This window comes from Carcharodon carcharias, chromosome 5 (genome assembly GCF_017639515.1).
Source record: "Carcharodon carcharias isolate sCarCar2 chromosome 5, sCarCar2.pri, whole genome shotgun sequence".
NCBI lineage: Eukaryota > Metazoa > Chordata > Chondrichthyes > Lamniformes > Lamnidae > Carcharodon > Carcharodon carcharias.
In genome coordinates this window covers 66,890,891-66,918,523 of record NC_054471.1, presented here as the reverse complement: position 1 = coordinate 66,918,523, position 27,633 = coordinate 66,890,891, and the positions used below count along the sequence as shown (strand labels likewise).

Below are 27,633 nucleotides of genomic sequence, written 5' to 3'. Positions count from 1 at the left end.
ACAGATTTGAATTTGAGGCTGGGATTTACTGCTGTACTTGATTCAGCTACCTAATGAGTTCCTTGGGGTGTTGCTGGATACAATTTTAATACCAGGTTGTTCTTGTAATACTAGACAATGCTCCTGATGGCTCAGCTGGTTAAGCCAGAGTGAATAGTTGAGCCATATATGCTCAGGATGGCAACTTAATCTGGAGGTATTCTTGGACATCTGACCATACATTGACTGCAGATGTTAATTTATTTATCTTTTGAAGATTGTGCCCGTGTGGTTGATTGCGGTTTTTGCACCAGTGGCTGTTGTGTGAAAAGTTCCAGAAACTAGAAGGGGGCCCATGAGCAGAGGAAGATGGAAAATCAAAGATGTGGGGCAGTGGGCAGATTTGCAGAGAGGGAAGCAGAGGTAGGAGGAACTTTGGTTCCGTCAGTAACTAATAGGAAGCAAAATTGCACTGATCACTAATAGTAGTACTGGTAACACACACATTGTCCACATAACCAGCAGTAATACAAGAACTCAGTGATGGGGTGAAGGAGAAAGTGGGGAGGAGGAAGGGGAGGTGAGGCGAGGAAGAGGGAAGATGAGATGGGTGAGGAGGGAGAGGGAAGTGGGGGGGAAAAGAGGGAAGGGCAGGGATAGGAAAGATGGAATGGGAAAGGAGTGGGGAGAGGGAAGAGGGTGAGGGGTGCCAGAGGGGACGGGGAGAGGGTTTCTGGGGGGAGTGGAGATTGGCATTGCTAATATAGGCCAGGAATTCAATTTTAGCTGTTTCCTGTTTTTAAACTTTAAAATGAATGAATTCATCTTTGAGTAATTTCTCTGGTCTGGTGTTGACTGCAAAACCAAAGTCTTAAAACTTGGTAGGTGGAAGTGAGATCTGGTCTGCACTGAAGTGGTGTGTTTGGCTGCAGTAGAGTGCTTCAGTTGGAGTTTGGTGACTGAGGGAGTTTACATCTATCTAAAGTCTGGCCTTTCTTTAATTTAGCAATTAACTAAAACTTGCTATTAGGGCTGCAAGAAGGTAAGTTTTAGTCCAGCCTTAAAACAGGGTTCATATAGGCCCAGCTTGTAGCTGCAACTGGTTAATTAGATAAAAATAAAAAACTGCAGATGCTGGAAATCCAAAACAAAAACAGAATTACCTGGAAAAACTCAGCAGGCCTGGCAGCATCGGCAGAGAAGAAAAGAGTTGACGTTAATTAGATAACTGGCTTAAGCAGGTTTTCAAAAGCTCGGTTCAGAGAGCATAAAAGTAGGCAATCTTATAGAGCTGCCTTTGTCTGCCCTGGAGTGCTGTGTTTGGCTGCAGCAGAGTGCTTCAATTGGAGTTTGGTGACAGAGGGAGGTGCTCCTTTCCTTTTCTATCTTCTTCGGAAAGAAGAGCGGTGGTCTTGGTAAATAGGACCTGGTGAGTAAATTAGAGAAGTGTAATATTTTTAAACAAGTTGTTATACTTGGACTTAACTGAGAAGCGCCAGGAGTAAGGGATATTTAGGGCCAATTTGGTAAAGTAATATAAATAATCCAAAATAGGTTAAAGTTAACATAAGGGAAGTAGAGTTAAGACATGGCGAAGCCATGGACGCTACCGGTGTCCTAGATGATCACGTGCAAGAAGTGCTGCCAGCTACAGAAACTTGAGCTCCAGGTTTCAGAGCTCGAGAGGCAGCTGGAGTCACTGTGGCGCATCCGCGAGGCTGAGAGCTACGTGGATAGCATGGTTAGAGTGGTGGTCACACTGCAGCTTAAGGGCCTGGAGACAGAGAGGGAATGGATGACCACCAGGCAGTCCAAGAGAAATAGGCAGGTAGTGGAGGAGTCCCCTGGGTCCCTCTCACAAATCAGTTTTCCATTTTGGAAGCTGGTGACAGTGCTGGTTCCTCAGAGGAGTGCAGTCAGAGGCAAGTTTGTGGCATCACGAGCGTCCCGGCTGTACATGATGGGGGGAAGAGGAAAGGAAGAGCAATAATGATATCGGATTCTCGTGAGGGGCATGATCAAGGTGGATAGGGAGCAGCTGTTCCCCTTATTTGAAGGGTCAGTCATGAGGGGGCATAAGTTCAAGGTGAGGGGCAGGAGGTTTCGGGGTAATGTGAGGAAAAACTTTTTTACCCAGAGGGTGATGATGGCCTGGAATGCACTGCCTGGATTCTGTGATTCTGGTTAGGGGGACAGACAGGCGTTTCTGCGGCTGTATTCGTGACTCCAGGGTGGTATGGTGCCTCCCTGGTGCCAGGATCAAGGATGTCACAGAGCGGCTGCAGGACATTTTTCTGGGGGAGGGTGACCAGCAAGAGGTCGTGCTCCACATTGGTACCAATGACTTGGGTAGGAAGGGGGATGTGGTCCTGCAATCTGAATTTAGGGAGCTAGGTAGAAAATTAGCAAGCAGGACCTCAAATGTGGTAATCTCTGGATGCTACATGCAAGTAAGTACAGAAATAGGAAGATAAGACAGATGAATGTGTGGCTGGAAAGATGGTACAGAAGGTAGGGCTTTAGACTCCTGGTACGCTGGACTGGCACTGGGGGAGATGACACCTGTATAAGCTGGACGGGTTGCATCTGAGCAGAGCTGCGACTGAGTTCTTTGCAGGATGTTTTGCTAGTGCTGTTGGCAAGGGTTTAAACTAACTCAGCTGGGGTGTGGGAACCAGGAGAGAGTATCAGAAAGTAATACCAGGGTGCATGGAATGCTGGGAGAGGCAGATAGCATAAAATAGAGAATAGTAAGCTAATAGATGGAATTAGAGTAAGGGAGCAAGTAATGAAGCCTAATATGGGTTACACAGCATGTATGTGAATGCACAGAGTATAGTTAATAAAATTGGGGAGTTACAGGCACAGACTGCCTTGTGGAATATGATACTGTGGTGATAACGGGGGCTTAGCTTAAGGAAGGGCAGATCTGGGTGTTAAATATTCTTGGTTACAAGGTGTTCAGAAAAGATAGGAAAGGGGAAAAGAAGGAGGGGTGGTGTTTTTTGTTGAGAATATTGCAGTACTGGAGAAAGAGGATGTGTCAGAAGATTCAAGGACAGAATCAATTTGGCTAGAGCTAATGAACAAGAAGGGTGCATTTATGTTGTTTGGTGTAATATACAGATCACCTGCTAGTGGGAAAGATATAGAAGAACAAATCTTCAAGGAAATTACAGAGGTGTAAGCATTATAGAGTAGTAGTTTAATTGCCTGTATATAGATTGGGATAATGGTAGTGTAAGGGGCAGTGAGGGACAAACGTTCCTAGATTGTGTTTAGGAGAATTTCTTTCAGAAGTATGTGTCCAGTCCAACAAGAGAGGAGGCACTGCTAGACCTGGTTCTTGGGAATGAGGTGGGCCAAGTAGATCAAGTGACAGTGGGGGAACATTTTAGGGTACAGTGATCATTGTATCCTAAGCTTTAGGATGATGATGGAAAATGACATTGGTCAATCCAGAGTAAGAATAATCAACTGGCGAAGAGCGGACTTCAATGGGGCAAGAACGGAGCTGGGCCAGATAGACTAGAACCAAAGCTTGGGGGGAAAAACAGTAGCTGAACAATGGGCTAACTTCAAAGAGGAGATGGTTTGGGCACAGTCAAGGTATGATCTCTCAAAAGGGAAGGGTAGGACAAACAAACCCAGGATGACAAAGGAGATGGAAATTAAATTAAAGAAGAAAAAATCTGCCTATGACAGGTTTGGGTAGCAAATGCAATTGAGAACCAAGCTGAGTTCAGAAGGGATGTGAAAAAGAAATATGGGAAGCAAAGGAGGATTATGAAAAAAGACTGGCAGCTAGCATAAGAGGAAATCCGAAAGTATTCTATAAGCAGATCAATAGTAAAAGGGTAGTAAAAGGAGGAATAGGGCCGATTAGGGACCAAAAAGGGAAGTTACACATAGAGGCAAGAGGCATGGTTGAAGTGTTAAATGAATACTTTGCACTTGTCTTTACCCGCAAGGTAGGTACTGCCCAGGCCATGTTGACAGAGGAGGAAACTCAAGTCACCAGAAGGGCTTAAAAGGAGGAGGTATTGGATAAGCTGCCAGTACTTAAAGTTGATAAGGCATTGGGACCGGATGAGATGCATCCAAGAATATTGAAGGAAGTGAGAGTGGAAATTGCAGAGGCACTGGCAATAATCTTTCAATGTTCCCTGGATTCAGAGGAGGTGCCAGAGGATTGGAGAATTGCAGACATTGCGCCCTTGTTTAAGAAAGGTTGTCGGGATCTGCCCTGCAATTACAGACTAGTCAGTTTACCTTCGATAGTGGGGAAACTTCTGGAAATAATTATTCTGGATAGAATTAATAGTCACATGGAAAAATTTGTATAGATTCGGAAGAGCAAGCATGGATTTGTTAAGAAAAAAAAACGTCTAACTAAACTGCTGGAGTGCAGTGAAGGTTCACCAGGCTGATAAAGAGGATGGCAGGACTGTCGTATGATGAGAGATTGGTTTGACTGGGCCTGTGTTCACTGGAGTTTAGAAGAATGAGAGGGAATCTGATTGAAATGTATAAAATTCTAACAGGGCTAGATAGACTGGATGCAGGGAGGATGTTTCCCCTGGTTGGGGAGTCTAGAACCAGTCTCAGGATACTGGAGTTTTTGAAGAGGTAACAGAGATGAGGGAAAGGCTGTTGATGTGGTGTATATGGACCAAAAATGCCACACAACAGACTTGTGAGGAAAATTATAGGTCATAAAATAAAAGGGGCAGTAGCAATGTGGATACAAAATTAGCTGAGGGATAGGAAACAGAGTAATGGTTAATGGCTATTTTTTAGGCTGGAAGAAGGTTTATAGTGGAGTTCCCCAGGGGTCGATACTGGGACCTCTGTTCTTTCTGATATATTTAAATGATCTAGATCTTCGTGTGCAGGGGACAATTTCAAAGTTTGCAGACAACACAAAACTTGGGAGAATTGTAAACTGTGAGGAGGACAGTGTAGAACTTCAAAAGGACATTGACACATTGGTGGAGTGGGCAGATAGGTGGCAGATGAAGTTCAATGTGGAGAAGTGTGAGGTAATACACTTAGGTACAAAGAACATGGAGAGATAGTATAAAATAAAGGATCCTATTCTAAAGGGTGTGCAGGAGCAGAGAGACCTGGGTCTATATGTACATAAGTCATTAAAGGTGGCAGGACAGGTAGAGAACTGTTTCTAAAGCATAAAGTATTCTAGGCTTCATTAATAGGGGCATAGAGCACAAGAGCAGGGAGGTTATGATGAACTTATATAAGATACTGGTTAGACCTCAGCTGGAGTATTGTGTACAGGTCTGGACGCCACACTATAGGAAGGATGTGAACACATTGGAGAGAGTGCAGAAGAGGTTTACGAGAATGGTTCCAGGGATGAGACGCTTCAGTTATGAGGAAAGATTGGAGAAGTTGGGACTGTTTTCCTTGGAGAGAAGGCTGAGAGAAGATTTGATAGAAGTTTTCAAAATCATGAGGGGCCTGGAGTAGATAGGGAAAAACTGTTCCTGCTTGTAAACGGCTTGAGAACCAGAGGGCACTTTTTTCAAGTGTTTTTCAAAAGAAGCAAATGTGAGGTGAGATAAAACTTTTTCACACAGTGAGCAGATAGGGTTTGGAATGAACTGTCTGGAAATGTGGTGGAGGCAGGTTCAATTAAGGCATTCATAAGGGCATTATTTCTATTTACATAATCGTCCAATGTGCAGGATTATGGGGAAAAGGCAGGAGATTGGCACTAAGTTAAAATGCTCAGAGAGCCAGTGCAGACACAATAGGCTGAATGGCCTCATTCTACACTGTAACAATTCTGTGATTCTGTAATCAGTCTGATGGTTAAGTAGTAATTTATGCTGATACACAAGACGGCAGATACTTTACAATTTGGCCTGTTCACCTGTGTGGATTTCATAGCATCAGAGAGTGCATTGAAATAATGTCAGACACAAGATTGCAGTTATTTGTTATTCAGAAGTCATGGAGGTGATGTTTCGGACTGCAGATCTTTAGGACAAGGTCAATATAGGGCTGTCAACAGCCAGCCCCCTCCACCCCTCACCTAGATCAAAGTGGTGTTCGGTATCCAGTGTCAGCTGCAGAAGCTGTTCACTTTTGTCACTGACAGTGCAGAGGCTTTAGTTTGTTTGCATGAGTTATTAAACCTCGGCCCCATTTGCCTTCTAAGGTGCATGTAAAAGATGCTGTGGTACTATTTGAAAAAGAGCAGGTGAGTTATCCCTGATGTTCTGACCAGTATTTATCCCCCAATGAACATTACAAAAAAGTAGAATATCTGACCATTATCATCACATTGTAGGAGTTTGCTGTGTGCAATTTGGTTGCTGCATTTCCTACAATACAATACTGACTACACTGTGTGGGAAAAAGAAGCACTTCATTTGGCTGTAAAGCACTTTTGAGAGGTCTGCTGGTCATGAAGAACGCTACATAAATGCAAGTTCTTTCTTTCTGGGGATGTAATCTTGCATGCTAATTCTAAATTTAAATGTTGAATCTGCTAACACATTGCACAGGAAGTCCTTAGCTTAATACTTAATTGGTTCTTAGAAAATGCATGCTTTGCAAAACAACACTGTGAACTGTCTGTCTGAGCTCATAGCCCCTTTCCAAGATTGCCTGTTTCCCACCCCACTGGAGACCCAGCTCTCTCAGGCATGGGAGTCATGTGGGAACGTCCTGCCATATGACAATGTTAATATGAATGGGTGGCAATGCAATGTGAATGCAGTGTTCTAATTAGATAGTGATGTTAAAGTGAAACAATATTGTGAGGGACAACATTAAGCGAGGACTTCTTGTATGGTTTTACTGAAGCTCAGGTGAAGGTGTCAATGACTACACACTTTACACAGCAATCATAGCGCTGATTATTACCTGTGTACATGTTGAACACACTTACCACTGGAGGTAGTAGGCATCATTTGCCAGTAAGATTAATATTCTACATTTTTCCAGTAGGATTAATATTCACCAGTGGAAATGGCTATGCTTTTGATTATGGGTAGCTAAAATGCTGAACATTTTGAGTTTTCCCCTAGAGGCCAACTGAGCTATATCCTCCTGTCCCACTTGTAGCTACTCCTACCAGGAGATCTGCTGTCATGGTATGTCATGCTTGTCTATCTTGCACCATCGTCGCAAATCCACTGTAGCTTGTCTGAAACCGCTCTGTGACGTCCGCCAACCAACTATGCTTAGGTCTGCTGCCCTCCACTTCACCCTCTAGAAGACATCGCTGTAGCTTTTCAGCTCTGATTAAATGGCCGAAGTTCTTTTCGGGATGTCACTTCTTAAGAGTTATTTTTGCTCTTGTAATTTCAAGCACCTCTTCATTTAGCTTATGGTCTGCAAATGGAATTTTAAGCATATGTCTTAGCATCCACATTTCAAAGGCCTCTCTTTTCTTCCACAGATCTTTATTTATTGTCCAGGTTTCTGAAGCAGACAGGAAAATGGATAGAATGAAGTGTCTTATGAGTTTTTTGCCTTGTTACAAGCTTGAGTTTTCTTATTGTTAACACATCCATCATCCTCATAAAATTACTTCAGGCATTCCTTTTCCTCCTCTTGACTCGGCATCGCAACCACCATCTTGTGTTATCGTTTGGCTGAAGTCGGCAAACTTATCTACTGTGTCACACCATCCACTTCAGTCTTTACTCTAGTTTCTTCTAATGTATTCCTTCTGACTACCATTGTTTTTGTCTTTTTGGTGCTCATACTCAATCCATGTTTTAAGCTTCTAGATTTTACTTGATATATGACATTTTTTATGGTGACATCCTGAATTGTTATGATCACATCAAATCAACTGATGTGGTAATTGTAATGGGTGACTTAAACGCTAAAGTCAGTGAAGGAAAATCAGGAATGTGTGTCGGTCAATATGGCCTTGGATCGAGAAATGAAAGAGGAGGGAAACTCTTAGTTTTGTCAAGAAACTAATTTGTTGGTAGCAAGCGTAATCTTTAAGCAACCAAAAAGAAGACTGTTTACTTGGAGAAGTCCAGGCTATGGTTACAGAAATCAAATAGATTATGTGGTGGTGAAACGATGTTTTAGAAACAGTATAAAGAACATTCAAGTGTGTCCCAGTGTGGATACAAATTCAGGTCATCGTCTCCTCATGGAAAAAATTAAGATGAAACAAACTACCAAAAAAGGAAAAGATGTGCAACCATTTAGACTGTTACAAATGGAGTAAATGTGATGTGAGGAAAAAAATTTTCACCCAGAGGGTGGTTAGAGTCTGGAACAAGCTTCCTGAAAGGGTGGTGCGGGCAGGTTCAATGGAGGTATTCAAAAGGGAATTGGATTGCTACCTGAAAAGACACATTGTGCAAGGTTATGGGGATAAGGCAAGGGAGTGGGGCTAAGGTGGAATGCTCTTTCAGAGAGTCAGTGCAGACTCGATGGGCTGAATGGCCTCCTGTACTGTAAAGGTACTGTGATATATTTGACATGTTGAAGGAAGAGGAAATCAGAGAGGCATTTACTCTTATAAAGTAAAAAATAAATATGAATGTCCCAAGATTGAGGAGACGGAACAGAGGTCTCAGAATAAGAAATAGAAAGCAAATAAATAAATGTGAAAGAGCATATATACAACATGCTGCAAAGGAAATAGTGCCAAAATGGAAAAGAAAAAGAGACAAAAAGTGGACGACAGATAAAATACAAGCAATGACGATAGAGAATGGAAAGAAAAGAAACACACCTGAGTTATATGAGTTGTATATACACTGGCCAGAAATTTGAAAATGGGCTGTAAAACAAGTGTCAAATAGCTGATGCTCCAATATCATGGGGACCAGTATAACCATGGAAGTTCATAGTACATTTGTCTTATCATCTCTATGCCAGTTCTTTTCTGGAGCAATCCAAAACTAATTCTAGAGTGCCCTGTTCTCTTCCTGCAAAGCCCTAAATCTTTCCTGCTTTTAAGTATTTTCTGCATCTGCTTAAGTATTTCAGCAATTTTCTCATAAGAAGATAGTGGTCTGCACTTCCCTTCAATCAATTTTGATTCAGAAATGTTTCAGGATGCAGATACAGTTTGACTGTGAGAAGGTGCAGAAACTCTGCATTGAGTTAATGAAAAGCTTAACCAAGTTTATAATTAGTTGTGCATAATTTGCATGAAACTTTTTTTTTACATTTTATGTATTTCTTTCAGGTGAACATGGGACTCTTAGTTGATTTAACAAACACAAGCAGGTTTTATGACAGGGTTGAAATAGAGAAAGAAGGAATTAAGTATGTTAAACTACAGTGCAAAGGGTAAGTAGACTTTATCTGCTTTATTTTTATTAGAGAAGCAAAATCTTATGTTATCTGAATTATAATTTTTGTTGCATTTTTAGTCTTTGAAAGCAAGTGAATTAGAAGATAAATGTGCCAAGCCTCTGGGTACTTAGCTAAATTTCTGATTGGAACAGCAGAATTTCAAATGGTTATTTAATTTGAAACATCATGCAAAAGATTAATGAATTAGCTACATTATAAATTGAGGTTTTTATTTGATTTTTGGTATTTCTAGGGTGCCTTTTATTGTGATGTCTGTTTATTTCTGTTTTAATAAATTCTCAACTTTAAGAAATTAAAATATTTGTGTCAGACAAAGAGTAAGCTTCCACAGAAGCCATATGTAAATATGGGCATTGCATTTGTCTTTTCAGTTGCTGTAGCCTACTGCACCTGGAAGATAGGGCCATCTTAAAACAGTCAGTAGGAAGTGCATGATAGTCATTCGTTCTTTATCAATCCTCTCAGGGGAAGAACACCTGGCCTTCACTCTTTGCTTCTGTTAATTAGAATTATCTGCCATTTTTGTCCATCTTTAGTTTTTGCAGATACATTAAGACAACTGCAAATGATTCACATGATAAATACACCAGGGGTTTGACTGCTTAACTAAGTTTCTCCAAGTAGTTGCCAATGTTTTCATTGACAGATCATTCCAAAAAGTTACAGGCTGAGTTTACTTGGTAGCCTGATGCTGCAAACTGTTACATTGCTGCAGTACTTACTCCTGTTGATGGGTGGTGCTGCAGGAATGTAGATACATAATCAGTATTGTCTGCAGTGTTGTTTTTTTCATTTCTGTTACAGTCTCTGGAACCTGTACTAAATGTCAAAAGATGAAATGCGCCAATATGACATTTTGAGTAATAGAAAATGGGGAAATCAAGTCAAATAATTCGAAAGTAATCACATTTTTAATGAACCGAGAATAGAAGTGAATCTAAAGAAATCAATGAAACGAAAATAGTTGAGTAGTATCTGGACAGTTACAAGAAAATAACTATTTCTAATTTTCTGGCTCAGTGATTTAAAAGTCTACCAACAGTTGCTTATGCACAGTGGTCCTGCACCATTAGCCAAGAAGAATACTTTTGGTGCCTTAGGCCATATTTTCATAAGCTAAAAGTGGTTTTGCACTATATTGTATGCTATATGCTACTTGTATTTATCTCACACTTTTTAACATAGAAAAATACCCATGGACTGAAGGTGGGGAGTGTTGGGACAAATCATTGTAGCAGTTTTGGTCTCCATACCTAAGAAAGGATATACTTGCCCTAGGAGTGCAGTGAAGGTTCACTAGGCTGATACAGAGGATGGCAGGACTGTCATATGAGGAGAGATTGGTTTGACTGGGCCTGTGTTCACTAGAGTTTAGAAGAATGAGAGGGAATCTGATTGAAATGTATAAAATCCTAACAGGGCTAGACAGACTGGATGCTGGGAGGATGTTTCCCCTGGTTGGGGAGTCTAGAATCAGTCTCAGGATACTGGGCAGGCCATTTAGGACTGAGATGAGGAAATATTTCTTTACTCAGAGGGTGGTCAATCTGTGGAATTCTCTACCACAGAAGGCTGTGGAGGCCGGTTCACTGAGTATATGTAAGAAAGAAATTGATAAAGTTTTGGATATTAGGAGCATCAAAGGGTATGGAGAGAAAGCAGGAATATGGCATTGAATAGAGAATCAGCCATGATCGTATTGAATGGCGGAGGCTCGAAGGGTTGACTGGTCTACTCTTGCTCCTAGTTTCTATGTTTCTAGAATTGGGTGGGCTGGCTGAAAGCTTAGTGGAAAAGATAGGTATTAAGCACACCATTTCTGCAACTACTGATCTGCTCAGCCACATCCTCACCTCCACATTTGATCCTTAGACACCATTAAAACAATTACTCTCTCTCCATCTGGTCGTTTGCTGGTACAGCTCCATTCTCCATGCCCCTAAGTCCAATGGTTGCAAACTTAAACGGACATGGTGGACAACTGGTTTATCTATACACCATATTAAGCAATTCGCTATATAAAATATAAATGTTCTTGTCTGCCAAAACTGCTCAGTATTCTAAGATCATCTGAAATACAAGGATAACTCCCATCCCCCCCAACAGCATCTTTTCCTTACTGCAAACCATCGTTCACCGTCATTTCCTACAACAACAAATGCGAGGACCTCATTGACGACTTTGCTGCTAAGATTGAGACCATCTAATCAGCTGCCTCTGTTGCTTGCTTCCTTCCTTTCCCCATCCCACTGGGCTAAACTTCCTCCAAGGCATTCCCCCCTGCCCTTGCCCTAAACTTGCATCTTTCTCTAGTTTCTCTTGCATCTTTCTCTGGTTTCTCTATCTCCTTTCTTGCCCTTTACAAGTTCACCTTGACCATGAGATCCACCTCCTGTGCCCTTGACCATGTTCCCACTAAACTACTGCTCAGATGAACCCAAAAGAACGTGTATCTTTCTGTTTTTTTTCCTGGTTCCCAGGCTTGCTCATATTCTTAACAGTTCTTTCCCCTGGTACCTGAGCTGCCTTCAAATATGCCATTATCATCCCTCTCCTCAAAGGAATGAGTCCATTTTAAAATTATCATCCTTTTATGTTCAAGTCGTTCCATGGCCTCATCCCTATCCAACTTTGTAATCTTCTCCAGCCCCACAACCCTTCACAATATCTACTCTACTCCAATTCTGGCCTCTAGAGCAATCCTGTTTTTAATGGCTCCACCATAAGTGACTGTGCTTCAGTGCCAAGACCTAAACCAGGAATTCCCTCCCTAAACCTTTTCACCTCTCTGGTCGCCTATAAGATACTCCTTAAAATCTACCTTTTGAGCGAGCTTGGTCATCTGCCCTAATGGCTCCTTACGTGGCTTGGTGTCATATTTTGTTTGATAACGCCCTGTGAAACATCTTAGAATGTTTTACTATGTCAAAGTTGCCAAATAAATGTAAGTTGTGACTTTAATAGGTTGAAACAAAGGTCATGCAGCTAAATGAACTTATTGAAAAGTGGTCGAATGCAGAATTGCCAGGGGATTCAAGGATGTGGGTTCTAATGCAATGGGAGACAGAGCTACTGTAGGAGGATGTGCAGGACAGAACGCAGACAGCTGAAAAGTTCATGCCTGAGTTGCAGCTTACCTTTGGCTCAGACAAGATGGTGTGGTCATTCATGGTCTGATTCATCCTGACATAAGTAGTAGGGAGAGGTGTGGAGTGATGGCAAACAGAGAGAAAGCTGAAGAAGATGTCCTTTGTGATTTTGATTCAGGCAGTTTCTAAGTAGAATAGAAGGCAGACTGAGGATTTGAATGGGTATCTTTGGCAGCGATGTCAAAGGTTTGGGAGCTGGCAGCCCATTTGAAGATTAGATGGTACTCGTGCTGTTATGTTGAATTAGAATGTGCTTCAAATAGAAACATTTTCTATTGTTTCTGGTTGTGGGTGAGGTGATTAAATAAGAAGGACGGAACTGGAAATGAAATGAGGAGGGAAGTGGATAACAAGGGAGATTCGGGAACTGGATGGAGGATGCTAGGCTATGAAGGTTTTACTTCAGTAATGACTTTAATGATCCTCATACAGACTCTTCTTCTTATCGTGTCCACGGACAGTCTATACATGGCCCAGCCAGAACTGGACAAATTTTTGCGCCTTGTTGTTGAATTCGGCAAGATCTGCAACAGTGCAGGGTTCCTCTAGCGATAGGCATTGCAGGAGATGTTGCATAGTCCGTGGCTCAGTTCCACATTCACAAGTTGTTGGGCCAGTTATATATCCCCATTTGCTTAGTGGCACCTTTGAACGACCTGCACAGTCCTAAGTCTGTTAAGGCACTTCCAAGTTGCCCAGTTGCAATTAACTCCTGGGGGAAGGCTTTCATCCGGTAGAATTTCCATCGCTGGGGGTTGTTCGAGACTGGTGAGCTGGTCTTTCCACAAGGCAATGGGGTTGATTGTAATGGAACAACACTGTTCATGAAGCTCTTCCTTGACTTTAGGCGGCTGGGTGTAGGTGTATGACCATGTAGAGGGTGCCTCTCATTTGATGTTTGATGGAGTCGCTCTTTTTTGCTGGCTATCATTCTTCTTATACCAGGGGGAGCGATACCTGCCAGGATCTATAGGCTGTTGGTGTTTGTTTTTTCAACAATTGTGTTTCAACCAACTCTACCACACACAGCAAGTGGTGTATACAACATATAGAATAAGATTATAATAGCGCAAAGGGCAGAGAGGGAGAAGAATTTCTGAAGTGAGTTCATGAACATTATATTGATTGATAAAAACAAAAAAACTGCGGATGCTGTTGATGAGGTTGAGCTGGGTGTCATCAGATTACGTGTGAAAACCAATGCTGTGTCTTCAGTCGATGTTATTGAGGGGCAGCATGTAGATGAGAAATAGGAGGGGCCAAAAATTGATCAACAGGCATATAATTAATACAAGGGGAGTGAGAAGAGGGTGGGGGTGATTAGGGACCAAAAAGTGGATCTGTGGTTGGAGACAGAGGGCATGACTGAGCTACTAAATAAGTACTACACATCAAGGATAAAGACATATGCACAAATCATTGAAGGTGACAGAGCAGTTTGAGAGCGCAGTTAATAGAGCATACTGGATCTGGGGCTTTATGAATCGAGCACAAAAGCAAAGCATTTATGGTAAACCTGTAAAACACACTGGTCTGGCCTCAATTGAAGCATTGTGTCCAGTTCTGAGCACCAGACTTGATTAGACAGGGTGCAGGTGAGGTTCATGAGAATGGTTCCAGGGATGAGGAACTCCAGTTATGTAGATAGAAGCTGGGGCTGTTCTCCTTGGAGAAGAGGACATTAAGAGGAGATTTGGTAGAGGTGTTCAAATCATGTGTGGTCTGGACAGAGTAGAAATGGAGAAATTGATTCCATTGATGGAAGGATCAAAAACCAGAGGACACCAATTTAAGGTGATTGGTAAAATAAATAATGGCAACATGAGGAAAAATGTTAAGGAGTGGTTAGGATCCGGAATGTACTGCCTGAGAATGTGCTGGTAGCAGATTCGATCGTGCTCTCCAAAAGGAAACCTGAAGAGAAAAAAATGCAAGGCTGTGGGTACAGGGCAGGGGTTTGTGATTAGCTGAGTTGCTTTTGCAAAGACTGCTCTTGCCGGCTCATAAAGGCCCAATGACCTCCTGTGCTGTAACCATTCTATGATGAGTATTTAAACAAAACAACTATTTTTCTGGTATTTAAATTAGGGAGTGAAGCATTTATCTTAAGTGGCTGACCTCACAATTGCTGGCTGCTTCACATAATTTCTAATTACATTCAGTGGAACTGCTCAAAGTCTGTCACATTTCAGCTGGTTTGATCTTGATCTTGAGTACACCCCCAGAAACAATGAATTGGGGGTGGCTGTTAGACAGAGATGTCTGATTTCAGTGACAGGCCTCAAAAATGGCTCTAGTCTGAGGATCAGCTGTTACATTTGAAATATTTTTTCTGAAAGATTGGATGAAAACCTGAGTGAGGAGACTATTATTCCTATATTAGACTATTTGTTACTTTATTTCTATATTATTTTATGATTTAGCAGAACTTGCATTGAAAACCATTGAAGATTTTATCAAAGTGAGATTGTGTGGTCCTCAGCAAGTAGGGCAAAAGCAATTACAGTAGTTACCCTGATTTCAGTCTAGTCAGCTCATATTCCCCTTCTCTGCAAGAATGGGAGCTGTTAAGGGAGATAGTGACAGTTGCCTATACCTTGAGGCCCACAAAGTTTTATCCCACCTAATGTTGCTATCTTTTTCAGCCCTATCTTTCAGCCCTAACTGAAGCAGAAATGGAATGGCGCAGCCTCTCCAGGGTTAAGTCCAGCGAGTGTAGGAGAGTTGGGGGAAGGAGAGGGAGAGGACATGATCCCTGTTGATGACAGTAGTATGGGTTAGTGAATGGGTTGGTGAGTGAGGTGGGTGAATAGGTAGTCTGGCCTCATTGCTGGCTGGGGCGAGTTGCTGGGGGTTCTAGTCAGGAAGGGTAGTCGGGCCTGGCTGGAGGGGAGGAGGGGATGGTGGTGACTTTTTGGGGGGTGGAGGGGGCGGGGGGTGGGGTGGGGGGGGTGCGGTGCGGTGGTACCTTGTTGATTGCAGGGGGCTAGTCTGGTCTGGTTGGGGGCAGTCATGTAGAGTCCCAGGCAACAGGGGATCAGCCCACTGAAAATTTAAACTTCCTGATGTTATGATATGGCAGGTGAGATGTGCCAGGCAGACCAAATCCATAAGAGAAACTTGGCCATGCTATCACAACAGGTTTGCAATTTGTATTTATTACGAGAAGGCTTATGTACAGAATTTAGAGATTTAAAAAATTAAATTAAAATATTTATTAACAAAAGAAAAGAATTCAAACGCATGCAAGGTTACAGTTACTTGATATTATTACAAATCCCAAAATTCCTAACTAACCTGACTCCCAATTACACACCCCCTTTAAGACAACAGTCCAAAATAGGTTTTTAAATTTAAATAAGTAATCCAGCAAGGTTATCGACAGTGGAATTCCAAAAGCTTAATAGAAACATAGAAAATAGGAGCGCGAGTTTGGCCCTTCGAGCCTGCTCTGCCATTCATCATGATCATGGCTGATCATCCAACTCAATAGCCTGCTCCTGCTTTCTCCCCATATCCTTTGATCCCTTTCACCCCAAGAGCTATATCTAACTCCTTCTTGAAAACATAAAATGTTTTGGCCTCAACTAATTTCTGTGGTAGCGAATTCCACAGGCTCAGCACTCTCTGGGTGAAGAAATTTCTCCTCATCTCAGCCCTAAATGGTCTACCCTGTATCCTCAGGCTGTGACCCCTGGTTCTGGACTCCCCCATCATCGGGACATTCTTCCTGCATCTATCCTGTCTAGTCCTTTCAGAATTTTATAGGTTTCCATGAGACCCCCCCTCATTCTTCTGAACTCCAGCGAATATAATCCTAACCGACTCAATCTCTCCTCGTATGTCAGTCCTGCCATCCCAGGAATCAGTCTGATAAACCTTCACCGCACCCCCTCCTTACCAAGAACATCCTTCCTCAGATAAGGAGACCAAAACTGCAGAAAACACTCCAGATGCGGCCCCACCAATGTAACCTTAGTAACTTTTAACGTAACTTTAGGTACTGGATCAGCACCTCAAAAGTGGCAAGAGGCTTTTCCCCAAGGAAAGTTTACCTTTCAAGATATTACATGCCCACCCTCCACATAACCTTTTATCCTTCTTTATATATGTTTTCTCCCTCTTTAATGTGTAAATTCCCATTGTTCTATATGTCTTTGGAAATTTACTTATATAAAAATCTTTCATGTTGTCAATATGGTCTCTTTCCTTTTGGGAAAAATAAACATAGTAACCTTGCCCTATTTATCTTGTTAGTTGCAAACATCCTACCATCCCTTTGAAAATCAGACAACCACTTTACTAATCTAAAAATGCAAATTTCATTTGCACTTTATCTGTAGAACTCTCATCCTCGCTTGTCCATCTCCATTTCAAAAGTCTGCTTTACACTAACACTTTTGATAATTTCAACCTTGCAGTCTTTCTGACTCTAATTCAATTAAATCAGTCACACAGACAGAACCATCCACACTCACCCATAAGGCTACAATAATATTATGAAAAATACACACCCGTAAGGCTACAATAATATTATGAAAAATACACACCCATAAGGCTACAATAATATTATGAAAAATACACACCCATAAGGCTACAATAATATTATGGAAAATACACACCCATAAGCCTACAATAACATTATGAAAAATACACACCCATAAGCCTACAATAATATTATGAAAAATACACACCCATAAGACTACAATAATATTATGAAAAATACACACCCATAAGCCTACAATAATATTATGAAAAATACACACCCATAAGCCTACAATAACATTATGAAAAATACACACCCATAAGCCTACAATAACATTATGAAAAATACACACACATAAGGCTACAATAATATTATGAAAAATACACACACATAAGGCTACAATAATATTATGAAACGTATTATAATTTCGTGACACTGACCAATTTGCACACATGTCTATGCATCGGGAATTCTGCAGGGTCTGGATGCTCAACTCCCAACATACATCCCATCTCCAATAATCAGGGGACTGGAAGATTTGGACCAATGTTTCCTTATCAGCAGGGATTGGTCTGAGGTGACATGAATTTGATTCCTTATGTTGTATTCCAAATGGATATTGGAGTAGGCAGAATTAGTTAATGAATCTGTTGGTCGCTGTAGATTTTTGCTACCCATGTCCTGGCTTGCATCAAGTCTCATTCTCCTATTACCCCTGTGCTCGCTGATCTAGGCTGGGTCTCAGCCTTGATTTTAAAATACTCATCCTTGTTTTCAAATTCCTCCACGGCCTCGTCCTCACCAGCTCTGTAGCCTCCTGCAACCCTTGGAGATATCTGCGCTCCTCCAATTCTGTTCTCTTGCACATATTGTGATTTTAATTGTTTCGTCATTGGTGGTGGTGCCTTCAGCAGTCAAGGACCAAAGCTTTGGAATTTGACCCTCTCCCCCCACAAAAACATTCTCTCTCTCCTCTTAATAATAATCTTCTCAATCCTTAAAGAAACTACCAATTTGAACAAGCTTTCGGCCATTTGCCCTAACATCTCCTGATGCAGCTGGGTGTCAAATTTTGTTTGATAACACTCCTGTCACTTTTTACTACATTAAAGGTGTAATATTAATGCACGTTGTTAAAGTCATCAGCTGTTTGTTGTGAAAGTCATCAGCCACTTATTGTGTAATGCATTCTGATCGTCACTAGATGTCAGACTTTCTCTGTTCCAGCACAAATGGTGGGGACCAAAACTACTGTACACAAAAAGCTTGTTTTTAGGGTTCATATGTATATGTACTTTCTAATCTTTCTTTGCCAATGCAAATTTTGTTTTTAATTCTGCCTCGTTTTGTCTTTAAATTTGCATTTTGGAAAGCATAAAAGTTTATTGTTCCAATGAAGTGTGAGCTAAATACCTAAGCACTGATAGATTGAGGAAGCATTTGAATGCATGTGCAATGTTCCTTATTATAAATGTGTAACTGAGATCTGATCAGCTGAAACTTCTACTGATTCAGGAAACCCATGAATTTGGTTAGCATTTATCCTATTAAAACTAAAAGCTGTCTTGGGTTTGAGCAGTTGTCAATGTGACTAGTGCAGTGTTATGTGTATGTGACTAGATTTTAATTTTGTTTTGTTTAGACATGCTGAGTGCCCCACTGAAGAAGTAACAAACATGTTCATTCGTTTGTGTGAGCATTTCATAATGCAGCACCCCATGGAATTAATAGGTATGTACTGAGGAAAGAAAGTCGGGGTGCACCATATCATTTTTTTCTTAAATTTTACTGCGGCATTGCCTGGGCATTGTTCTCTGTTCTTATAGTATGGATTTTTCCTTCCAAATACTGTAAGTCAAAATGTCAGATAAAGACCTATGGGACATTAACCCAGATAAGCGTTTGGTACATGATTACACAGACTATAAGTCAGTTGGAAGCACAAATTCAGCTGAAAAGGTATGATGCAGTTGCCATTGTAGAGATCTGGCTGCAACCTGAGTATAGTTGGGAGCTAAATATTCCAGGCTGTAGGATCTTCAAAAATGACAGGGAAGTTAGGAAAGGAAGGAGAGTAGCAACAGCAAGTACTTTATAACCATTTTCACAGTGGAGGAAGAAGACAACATATCGATGGTATAAGGAAATTTAAAACTAAGTCAATGGAAAGAAATGTGGAATTATGAAAGACCATTTTTCTCAGTTTGCCAATTAGAGACTGAACCCTTTATCTCCAGTGCCCCAATTAGTGACTCACATCTCAACATTACCTCCAATTCTAAAAATATACAATATTTATTTATTATCTAGAAAAGTTTGGATGAAAGAATAGTGAGTTCTTTAACCAAGTTTATAAATGACACTATGATTAGTTGTAAGAATAGGAGGAGGAAACTGAAAAAGCCCAAAGAAAGACAGAGTGAGTGAGCAAAACTATGGACAGATATGTGGATGAATGAGGCCAATTAATGGATAAGTACCAAGGAAACAAAATCTGGGTGCACTGTTTCATTTTTAAAAAATCTTATTGTGAAATTGCCTTTTAATCTTCTCTGTTGTTGCAGCAGTTGGAGGGAAAAATCCATACTGGATCTGAAAGACAGTAATTTTTTTTTAATGGTGAGAAACTAAGCAATGTGGACAAACAAAGGGACGAAAGGCTGGTACAAAAAGTAATCAAAGACTAATGGAGCATTGGCCTTCATTTCAAGCGGGTTGGAATTCAAAAGTGAGGAAGTGGTACTTCAGTTGTGTAGAGTGCTGTTCAAACCCCATCTGGAGTACTGCATTCAGTTTTAGTCATGAATGCCAAGAAAAATATATTGTCCTTGGAAGAAGTACAGTGCAGATTCACCAGAATATTACCAAGAGTTAAGGGTCTGAATTAGGAGGATAGTTTGTATTTTTAAATTTACAAGTTTGAGGGTGATCTAATCAAGGTGGTTAAAATGATCAGGGGATTCAACAGGGTTGATGCAAGCAAACTGTTTCCCCTGGTGGGGGAATCCAGACCAAGTGCAGAACTAGAGCAAAGCCATTCGAGAGAAAGCAATTTTTCATATGCAGAATTGTGGAAACCTAGAACTCGTTCCCCTAAAAATTTGCGGAAGGACCAATTGAAATTTTCAAGACTGAGACAGATATATATTTATTAAGTAAGAGTATCAAGCTATGTGGAACAAAGATAAGTAAATTGAGTTAATGTAAAATCAGCCATGATCTAATTGAGTGGTGCAACCGGCTTGAGAAACTATAGAACCTGCCGTTGTTCCTGTGTTCCTCATTCCAACTAAGTTTTTGTTAATATTGTTTTGTAATCAGCTTATTGGAGTTATGTGAAAGAAACCTTAGTTTGCCTCATGGTTATTTTTTTTTCTCTCTGCTATGCCACACCTGACTTATTTTTAGTGTCTTCTCCAGTTGTTTTGCAATATTTTAAATTGTGGATTCAACTTCCTTCCTCACTTGTAATAATAGTGGGAAGTGCCACGGCGTAATTCTTTCATATGCTTATTTTCCATGAAACTTATGACCAGCTATTTGCTTCCCATTACCTGAGATAGTTTGTAATATTTTTTCTTGAAGGATAGTGTGTACTTTCCATGCAAAGTACTACCATTTCGTTGTGGCTATAAGTATTAGATCAAGCATGGCAGGTTCAATCGAAGCATTCAAAAAGGAATTTGACTGTTATTTGAAAATGTGCAGGGTTCTGAGGGGAAGGCAGGAAAATGGTTACTGATGAATTGTTCATTCAGAGGGTTGGTGCAGACACGATGGGCAAAGTATATATGTAACATATTGAAATGCAGTGGGTTTCCTGCCTTATATTGGATAAGGAGATGCAGAGTGCTGGCAGGGTGGGGAACTTGGTGAAGAAGGGGAAGAACATGATATAAAAGTTATATTTAATAAACCAGAATCAGAATTTGTCACTTATTGGCAATTATAATGGTTGTGTTTCCCTTTTGTATTGGCACTATCTCTTGTAAGCAGATTATTAGAAGTTTGGGTAACTATTTTGTAGCTGTATCATGATGAGATTAGTTAACATTGGTTTCTCTGCCCAGCAAATCTTATTAAATTCCCTTGTTACCACTAGATGGCCCCTATGTCGTGTTGCAGATAATTTTCTGACTGGGAAAACAATGCAGTCAGTCACTTGAATGTATTACCTTATGCTTTATTATTGTATGCTTTATTAATCCCCCCCCCTCAACTTGTCCTGTCACCTTCAATGATTTATGCTCATATACACCCAGGTCCCTCTGCTCCTGCACTCCCTTTAGTATTGTACCCTTTATTTTATATTGTCTCCCCGTGTTCTTGCAACCAAAATGAATCATTTCACACCTCTCTGCATTAAATTTCATCTGCCACTTGTCCACCCCTTCCTGTACACCAAGTTCTAGGTCATTAATACATAGAAGAGCAGGGGCCCTGACATCGACTCCTGGGGATCTCCACTATAAACTTTCCTCCAGCCTGACAAACACTCATTAACCATCCTGTCTATTTTTTGTCACTGAGCCAATTTTGTATCCATATTGCTACTGCCCCTTTTATTCTGTGAGCTTTAACTTTGTCCACAAGCCTGTTGTGTGGCACTGTATTAAATTCCTTTTGGAAGTCTATGTAAACTACATCAATTGTATTATCCTCATCAACCCTCTCTGTTACCTCATCAAAAAATTCCAGCCATTTAGCTAAACTAGATTTGCTGTTAACAAATCCGCGCTGTCTTGCCTTAGTTAACCCACATTTGCCCAAGTGACTAGTAATTTTGGCCCTGAATTATTGTTTCTAGAAGCTTCCCCACCACCGAGATTTAACTGACTGGCCTGTAGTTGCTGGGCTTATCTTGACACCCTTTTTTGAACAAGAATGTAACATTTACAATTTTCCAGTCATCTGGCACCATCCCTGAGTCTAAGGAAGATTGGAAAATTGTGGGCAGTGCCTCCCAATTTCCTACATTACAACAGTAACTACACTTCAGAAGTACTTCAGTGGCTGTAAGATTGTTTGGGACTTCTGGTGGCCATGAAAGGTGCTATATAAATGCATATTTTTTTTCTCTGGTTCTGAACATGGGAATAAAATGGAAAGAACATAAACAGCTGTATACAATGACAGACAGGTATTTCAACAGTAAGAAGCTGGTGCAGACAGTTGTTTTCCAGACTTGAGGTTGAGATGTGGGATGGTAGTCGGAAGTTGTTTTCTTTTTAATCAGCAAGATAACCTAATGATGTGGAGAAAGATAGTGTGTTCATTATTTTGCAAAATCAACTTGTACGCATTTGAATTAATTGAGTCCAGTTATAACAGTCATGTATGTTCACTTGCTATCTGGGAAATAAAGCAGTTTAATATTTTGTTTATCTGATCTCTAAAGTGTGAATAGTGCACCTACTGGAAGATTGAAGCAATACAGCTGGGAGCATGGACGAAGCCCATGCTTATCTGGTTTGTTTGTCAAGAGAGGTGCATTGTTTTTTCCTCTGGATTGTGCTATTACATAAATAGATGTTGAGTAGTGTGAGCCTGATCTGTAAATGAGATGGAATCTGCTTATGGGAGTGTCTGATACTGCTGAATCAGTCTGACAGACCTGAGTTTGTAATACTGGAGGTAGGTATTCATTCCATCTTATTTAAGACTTGGATATTTTAAATACGTTTTGTTGTGATATTCTCCCCCTCAAGCTTCCATGATCTCAATGAAAAATTAAAGAAATAGTTTTACTCACCGTTTATCCGAAGCTATACTGGAGTTGAAGATTGCATTATAGGAACTGTAACATAGCGATAATGTTACTGGTCTAATAACCCCAAGGGTCCACAGACATGAGTTCAAATTCCATCACGGTATCTGATAGGATTTAAATTCAGTTAATCAAATAAATCTGGAATAAGAAGCTAGTCTCAGAAATGATGGCCATGGAACTTACCAGGTTGTCATAAAAATCAATCTGGTTCACTAACGCCCCTTAGGGAAGGAGATCTGCCCTCCTTACCTGGTCTGGCCTACAAGTGAACCCAGATCCACAGGTTGATTCTTAACCACCCTCTGAAATGGCCTAGCAAGCCACTCAGTTGTATCAAATCGCCACAGAAATGTTGAATAAGAATAAAACCAGTCAGACCACCTGGCATCGACCTAGGAACCAGAAATGACAAAGGCACACCATGCTCAATTGATCCTGCAAAGGTCTCACTGATATCTGAGGGCTTGTGCCTAAATGGGGAGGGCTGCCCCACAGACTAGTCAGCGGACATAATCATACTCACTGAATCAGCAATCATATCTCTCAGCCAATGTCCCAGACCCCTCCATCACCATCCCTGGGTATGTCCCATCCCACCAGCAGGACAGACCCACCAGAGATGGCAGTACAGTGGTGTACAGTCGAGATAGAGTTTCCTTAGGAGTCCTCAACATTGACTCTGGACCCTATGAAATCTCAAGTCAAACATGGGCAAGTCAACCTGCAAATTATTACCTGCTGCCCTCTCTCAGCTGATAAATTAGTGCTACTCCATGTTGATTATTACTTGCAAGAAGCACTGAGGGTAGCAAGGGCACAAAATGTGGCGCAGTAATATCACTGCTAACTGAATCCTGAAGCACATATCTGCTAGACTAGGTCTGTGGCAGGTTGTGATAAAACCAACATGTGGGAAGAACCTTTTTGACCTTATACTCAACAATATACCTGTCAGTGAAGGATCTGTCCATGATAGCATGGTTGGGAGTAACAACCGCACAGCCCCCGTAGAGATGAAGTCCTGTCTTCATACTGAGGACTTTATCCATAAAGCTGTGTGGCACTACCACCCGTGCTAAATGGCATAGATTCAGAACAGACCTAATAACTCAAAGCTGGGTATCCATGAGACACTGTAGGCCATCAGCAGCTGCAGAATTGTATTTAACACAATCTGCAATCTCATGGCCTGGCATATTTGCCACTCTACTGTTATCACCAAGTGGGAGGATGAACCCTGTTTCAATGAAGAGTGCTGGAGAGCATGCCAGGAATAGCACCAGGCATACTAAGAAATGAGGTGCCAACCTGCTGGAGGACTGTGTGCATGCCAAACAGTGAAAGCAGCATGTTATAGATGGAGTTCAGTGATCCCACACCAACTGATCAGATCAAAGCTCTGCAGTCCTGCCACATCCAAACGTTGAATAGTATTCGACAATTAAACAACTAATGGGAGGAGAAGGCTGAACGAATATCCCTATCTTCAGTGATTGGCGAGTCCAGCATGTCAGTGCAAAAGACAAGGCTGAAGTATTTGCGACCATCTTCAGCCAGAAGTGCCAAATGATTCATCCCAACCACTTCCTGAGGCTCCCATCATTACAGATGTCAGCCTTCAGCCAATTCGGTTCACTTCACGTGATATCAAGAAATGGCTGAAGACACTATGCAGCAAAAGGTGCGGGCCCTGACAAAATCTTGGCTATAGTACTGAAGACTTGTGCTCCAGAACCAGCTGAACCCATAGCCAAGCTGTTCCAGTACAACTACAACACTGGCATCTACCCAGTAAGGAATATTGCCCAGATATGCCCTGTCCCCAAAAACAAGACAAATCCAATTACTGCCCCAATAGTCTACTCCCAATCAATCAGTAAAGTGCTGGAAATTGCTATGTAAGTGGAACTTATTCACCAATAACCTGTTCACTGATGCTGCCGTCCTGGCAGAACCGAAACTTTCAGCTCCAGACCTCATTACAGCCTTGTCCCAAACATGGACCCAGGAATAAAAACAAAAAACTGCGGATGCTGGAAATCCAAAACAAAAACAGAATTACCTGGAAAAACTCAGCAGGTCTGGCAGCATCGGCGGAGAAGAAAAGGGTTGTTGTTTCGAGTCCTCATGACCCTTCGACAGAACTGATTGAATGTTAGAAGATGGGTGAAATATAAGCTGGTTTAAGGTGTTAGTGGTGGGGGGGGTGGGGGGGGGGGGGCGTTGGTGGAAGACAAGTTGGGGGGGTGGTGTGGTTGTAGGGACAAGCAAGCAGTGATAGGAGCAGATAATCAAAAGATGTCACAGACAATGGAACAAAGAAGTGTTGAAGGTTGTGATATTATCTAAACAAATGTGCTAATTAAGTACAGCTGTAGTGGGGGTGGGGTGGAAAGACTAGCCCGGCATACAAGATTTAAAAATAATGGAAATAGATGGGAAAAAAAATCTATATGAATTATTGGAAAAAACAAAAGGAAGGGGGAAGAAATGAAAAGGGGGTGGGGATGGAGGAGGGAGTTCAAGATCTAAAGTTGTTGAATTCAATATTCAGTCCGGAAGGCTGTAAAGTGCCTAGTCGGAAGATGAGGTGCTGTTCCTCCAGTTTGCATTGGGCTTCACTGGAACAATGCAGCAAGCCAAGGTCAGACATGTGGGCAAGAGAGCAGGGTGGAGTTTTAAAATGGCAAGCGACGGGGAGGTTTGGGTCTTTCTTGCGGACAGACCGCAGGTGTTCTGCAAAGCGGTCGCCCAGTTTACGTTTGGTCTCTCCAATGTGATTGATCCACTTGACCCAGGAGTTGAATTCCAGAGGTGAGATGAGAGTGATTGCCCTTGACATCAAGGCAGCATTTGATCAAGTGTGGCATCAAGGAGGTCTAGTCAAATTGAACTCAATGGGAATCAGGGGGCAACACTCCACTGGCTGGAGTCATACCAAACACATAGAAGATGGCTATGATTGTTGGAGGTTAATCATCTCAGTCCAGGGCATCGTTGCAGGAGTTCTTCAAGAAAAGTCCTAAGCTCAACCATCTTTGACTGCGTCATCAATGACCTTCCATTCATCATAAGGTCAGAAGTGGGGATGTTCACTGATGATTGCACAGTATTTGGTACCATTCACAACTCCTCAGATACTGAAGCAGTCCATGCCTGCATCCCACAAGACTTGGACAATATTCAGGATTGGGCTGATAAGTGGCAAATATTTGCTCCGCACAAGTGCCAGGCAATGACCATCTTTGACAAGAGAAAATCTAACCACCTCCCCTTAATGTTTAATAGTATTACCATTGCTGAATCACCCGCCATCAACATCCTGGGGGTTACTATTGAGCAGCAACCTTTTTTGGACCAGCCAGAGAAATACTGTGACTATGAGAGCAGGTCAGAAGCTGGGAATCCTGTGTCTCACCTCCTGATCTCGTAATGCCTTTCCACCATCTACACCGCACAGATCAAGAGTGTGATGAAATATCCCCACTTGTCGGGATGTGTGTAGTTCCAACAACACTCAAGAAGCTCGATATCATTCAGGACAAAGCAGCCACTGGATTGGCACCCCATCCACCAGCTTAAATATTTGCACTTTTCACCACAGGTACACTGGCTATACTACAGCATCTTGCTAAGGTTACTTTGCCATTCTAAATCTGCAAAGTCTACCACGTAAAAGATAGGCACGTGGGAACATCACCAACTGCAAGTTTCCTTCCAAGTCACACACCATCCTGACTTGGAAATATATCACCATTGCTTCACTCGCTGGGTCAATATCTAGAACTCCCTTCCTAACAGCACCATGGTGTACCTACACCACATGGGCTGCAGCGGTTCAAGAGAATTACTTACCACTACCTTTTCAAGGTACATTAGGGATGAGAGATAAATGCTGGCCTTGCCAGCGATGCCCATATTCCATAAATGAATAAAACAAATGCATGCCATGTCATCAATTATCAGTATTCTTATTCTTTCTTTACCACATTGCCTTTTTTCCACCCTCAAGCCACCTCTCCTGAAGACTCATTATGGGGAGCAAAATGGTTGAACCATGTTCTGTCCATGTCCAATATTCATACACACTTTCTAACAGGATAGTGATGAAAATTACCTTGATTTGACGCAAAGACTGAAGCTGGTCTCATATTCCTTTTCCAAACTACTGTGTAATAAAAATGTTTTGTCACATTATGATGCAGTAATGTCCCAAGGATCCATGCAGGACGACGGATCTTGCATGGTTTTAGAAGCCTTTTGCTATCTTCTATGCTGTACTTTGTTTTTGCCTCCCGGATTTCTAATAAGGGAATAATATATTCAAAAGCAGCAAGATCTATGCGGCTGAATGAGTAGGAATGTGTAAGCATACTTCTTGGGGGGGGAGAAAAATGAAAACTGTATCGAATATTGGTAATTTCTCTTTCTTATAGAGAGACTCTGTTGGAGACTGCCAAAGTATTATCAGACTAGGAAGAAGGAGGACCTTACAAAGAAACAGAGATACCTATTACTAAGACTGATGACAATTTTTACAACAACTGTCTGACACTTTCCAGCTGTGTGATCGATAACATCAGTAGAAATCTGCTGGAAAGACATCTTGAATGTTGCCATAGAAACAACAGAATCGGCATTCACCATTCCTGAATGTGTTTTATATTGGATATTTTAAAAAGTACATTTTATGCCTGCCAACCTATAATGTATATTCACATAATTTATGAAATTGTGTTGTATCAGTTTCATAAACTGTGTTACATTATACATCGATCTCCTGTAGTGTTAAGCACACCAATTCAAGACCATGTATGATATTCAGTTCAAACAAGGTTAGAGGGGGAAATAACTATCAACGATCTTCTCTCTACCCACTTCTCCATCCCTTGCTTTCTCTTCCTCATTCTCTCCTTGCCTTT

At 41.4% G+C, this 27,633-nt stretch overlaps 1 protein-coding gene across 10 annotated transcripts in view; it reads left to right on the top strand.

Moving 5' to 3' along the window:
* The window catches only part of rngtt (RNA guanylyltransferase and 5'-phosphatase), a 399,787-nt gene that overhangs the window by 30,158 nt on the left and 341,996 nt on the right, over positions 1 to 27,633 (top strand). For 9 of the 10 annotated variants that reach the window (XR_005942954.1, XM_041187200.1, XM_041187205.1 and 6 more), the window contains 2 exons: positions 9,176 to 9,279; positions 18,584 to 18,672. Coding sequence is in view for 9 of the 10 variants with exons in the window: in XM_041187200.1 (XP_041043134.1) it covers positions 9,176 to 9,279; positions 18,584 to 18,672 (193 nt within the window). In the remaining variant the exon portion in view is untranslated. The remainder of the gene's footprint in view (positions 1 to 9,175; positions 9,280 to 18,583; positions 18,673 to 27,633) is intronic. The other variant, XM_041187208.1, reaches the window with a different exon arrangement.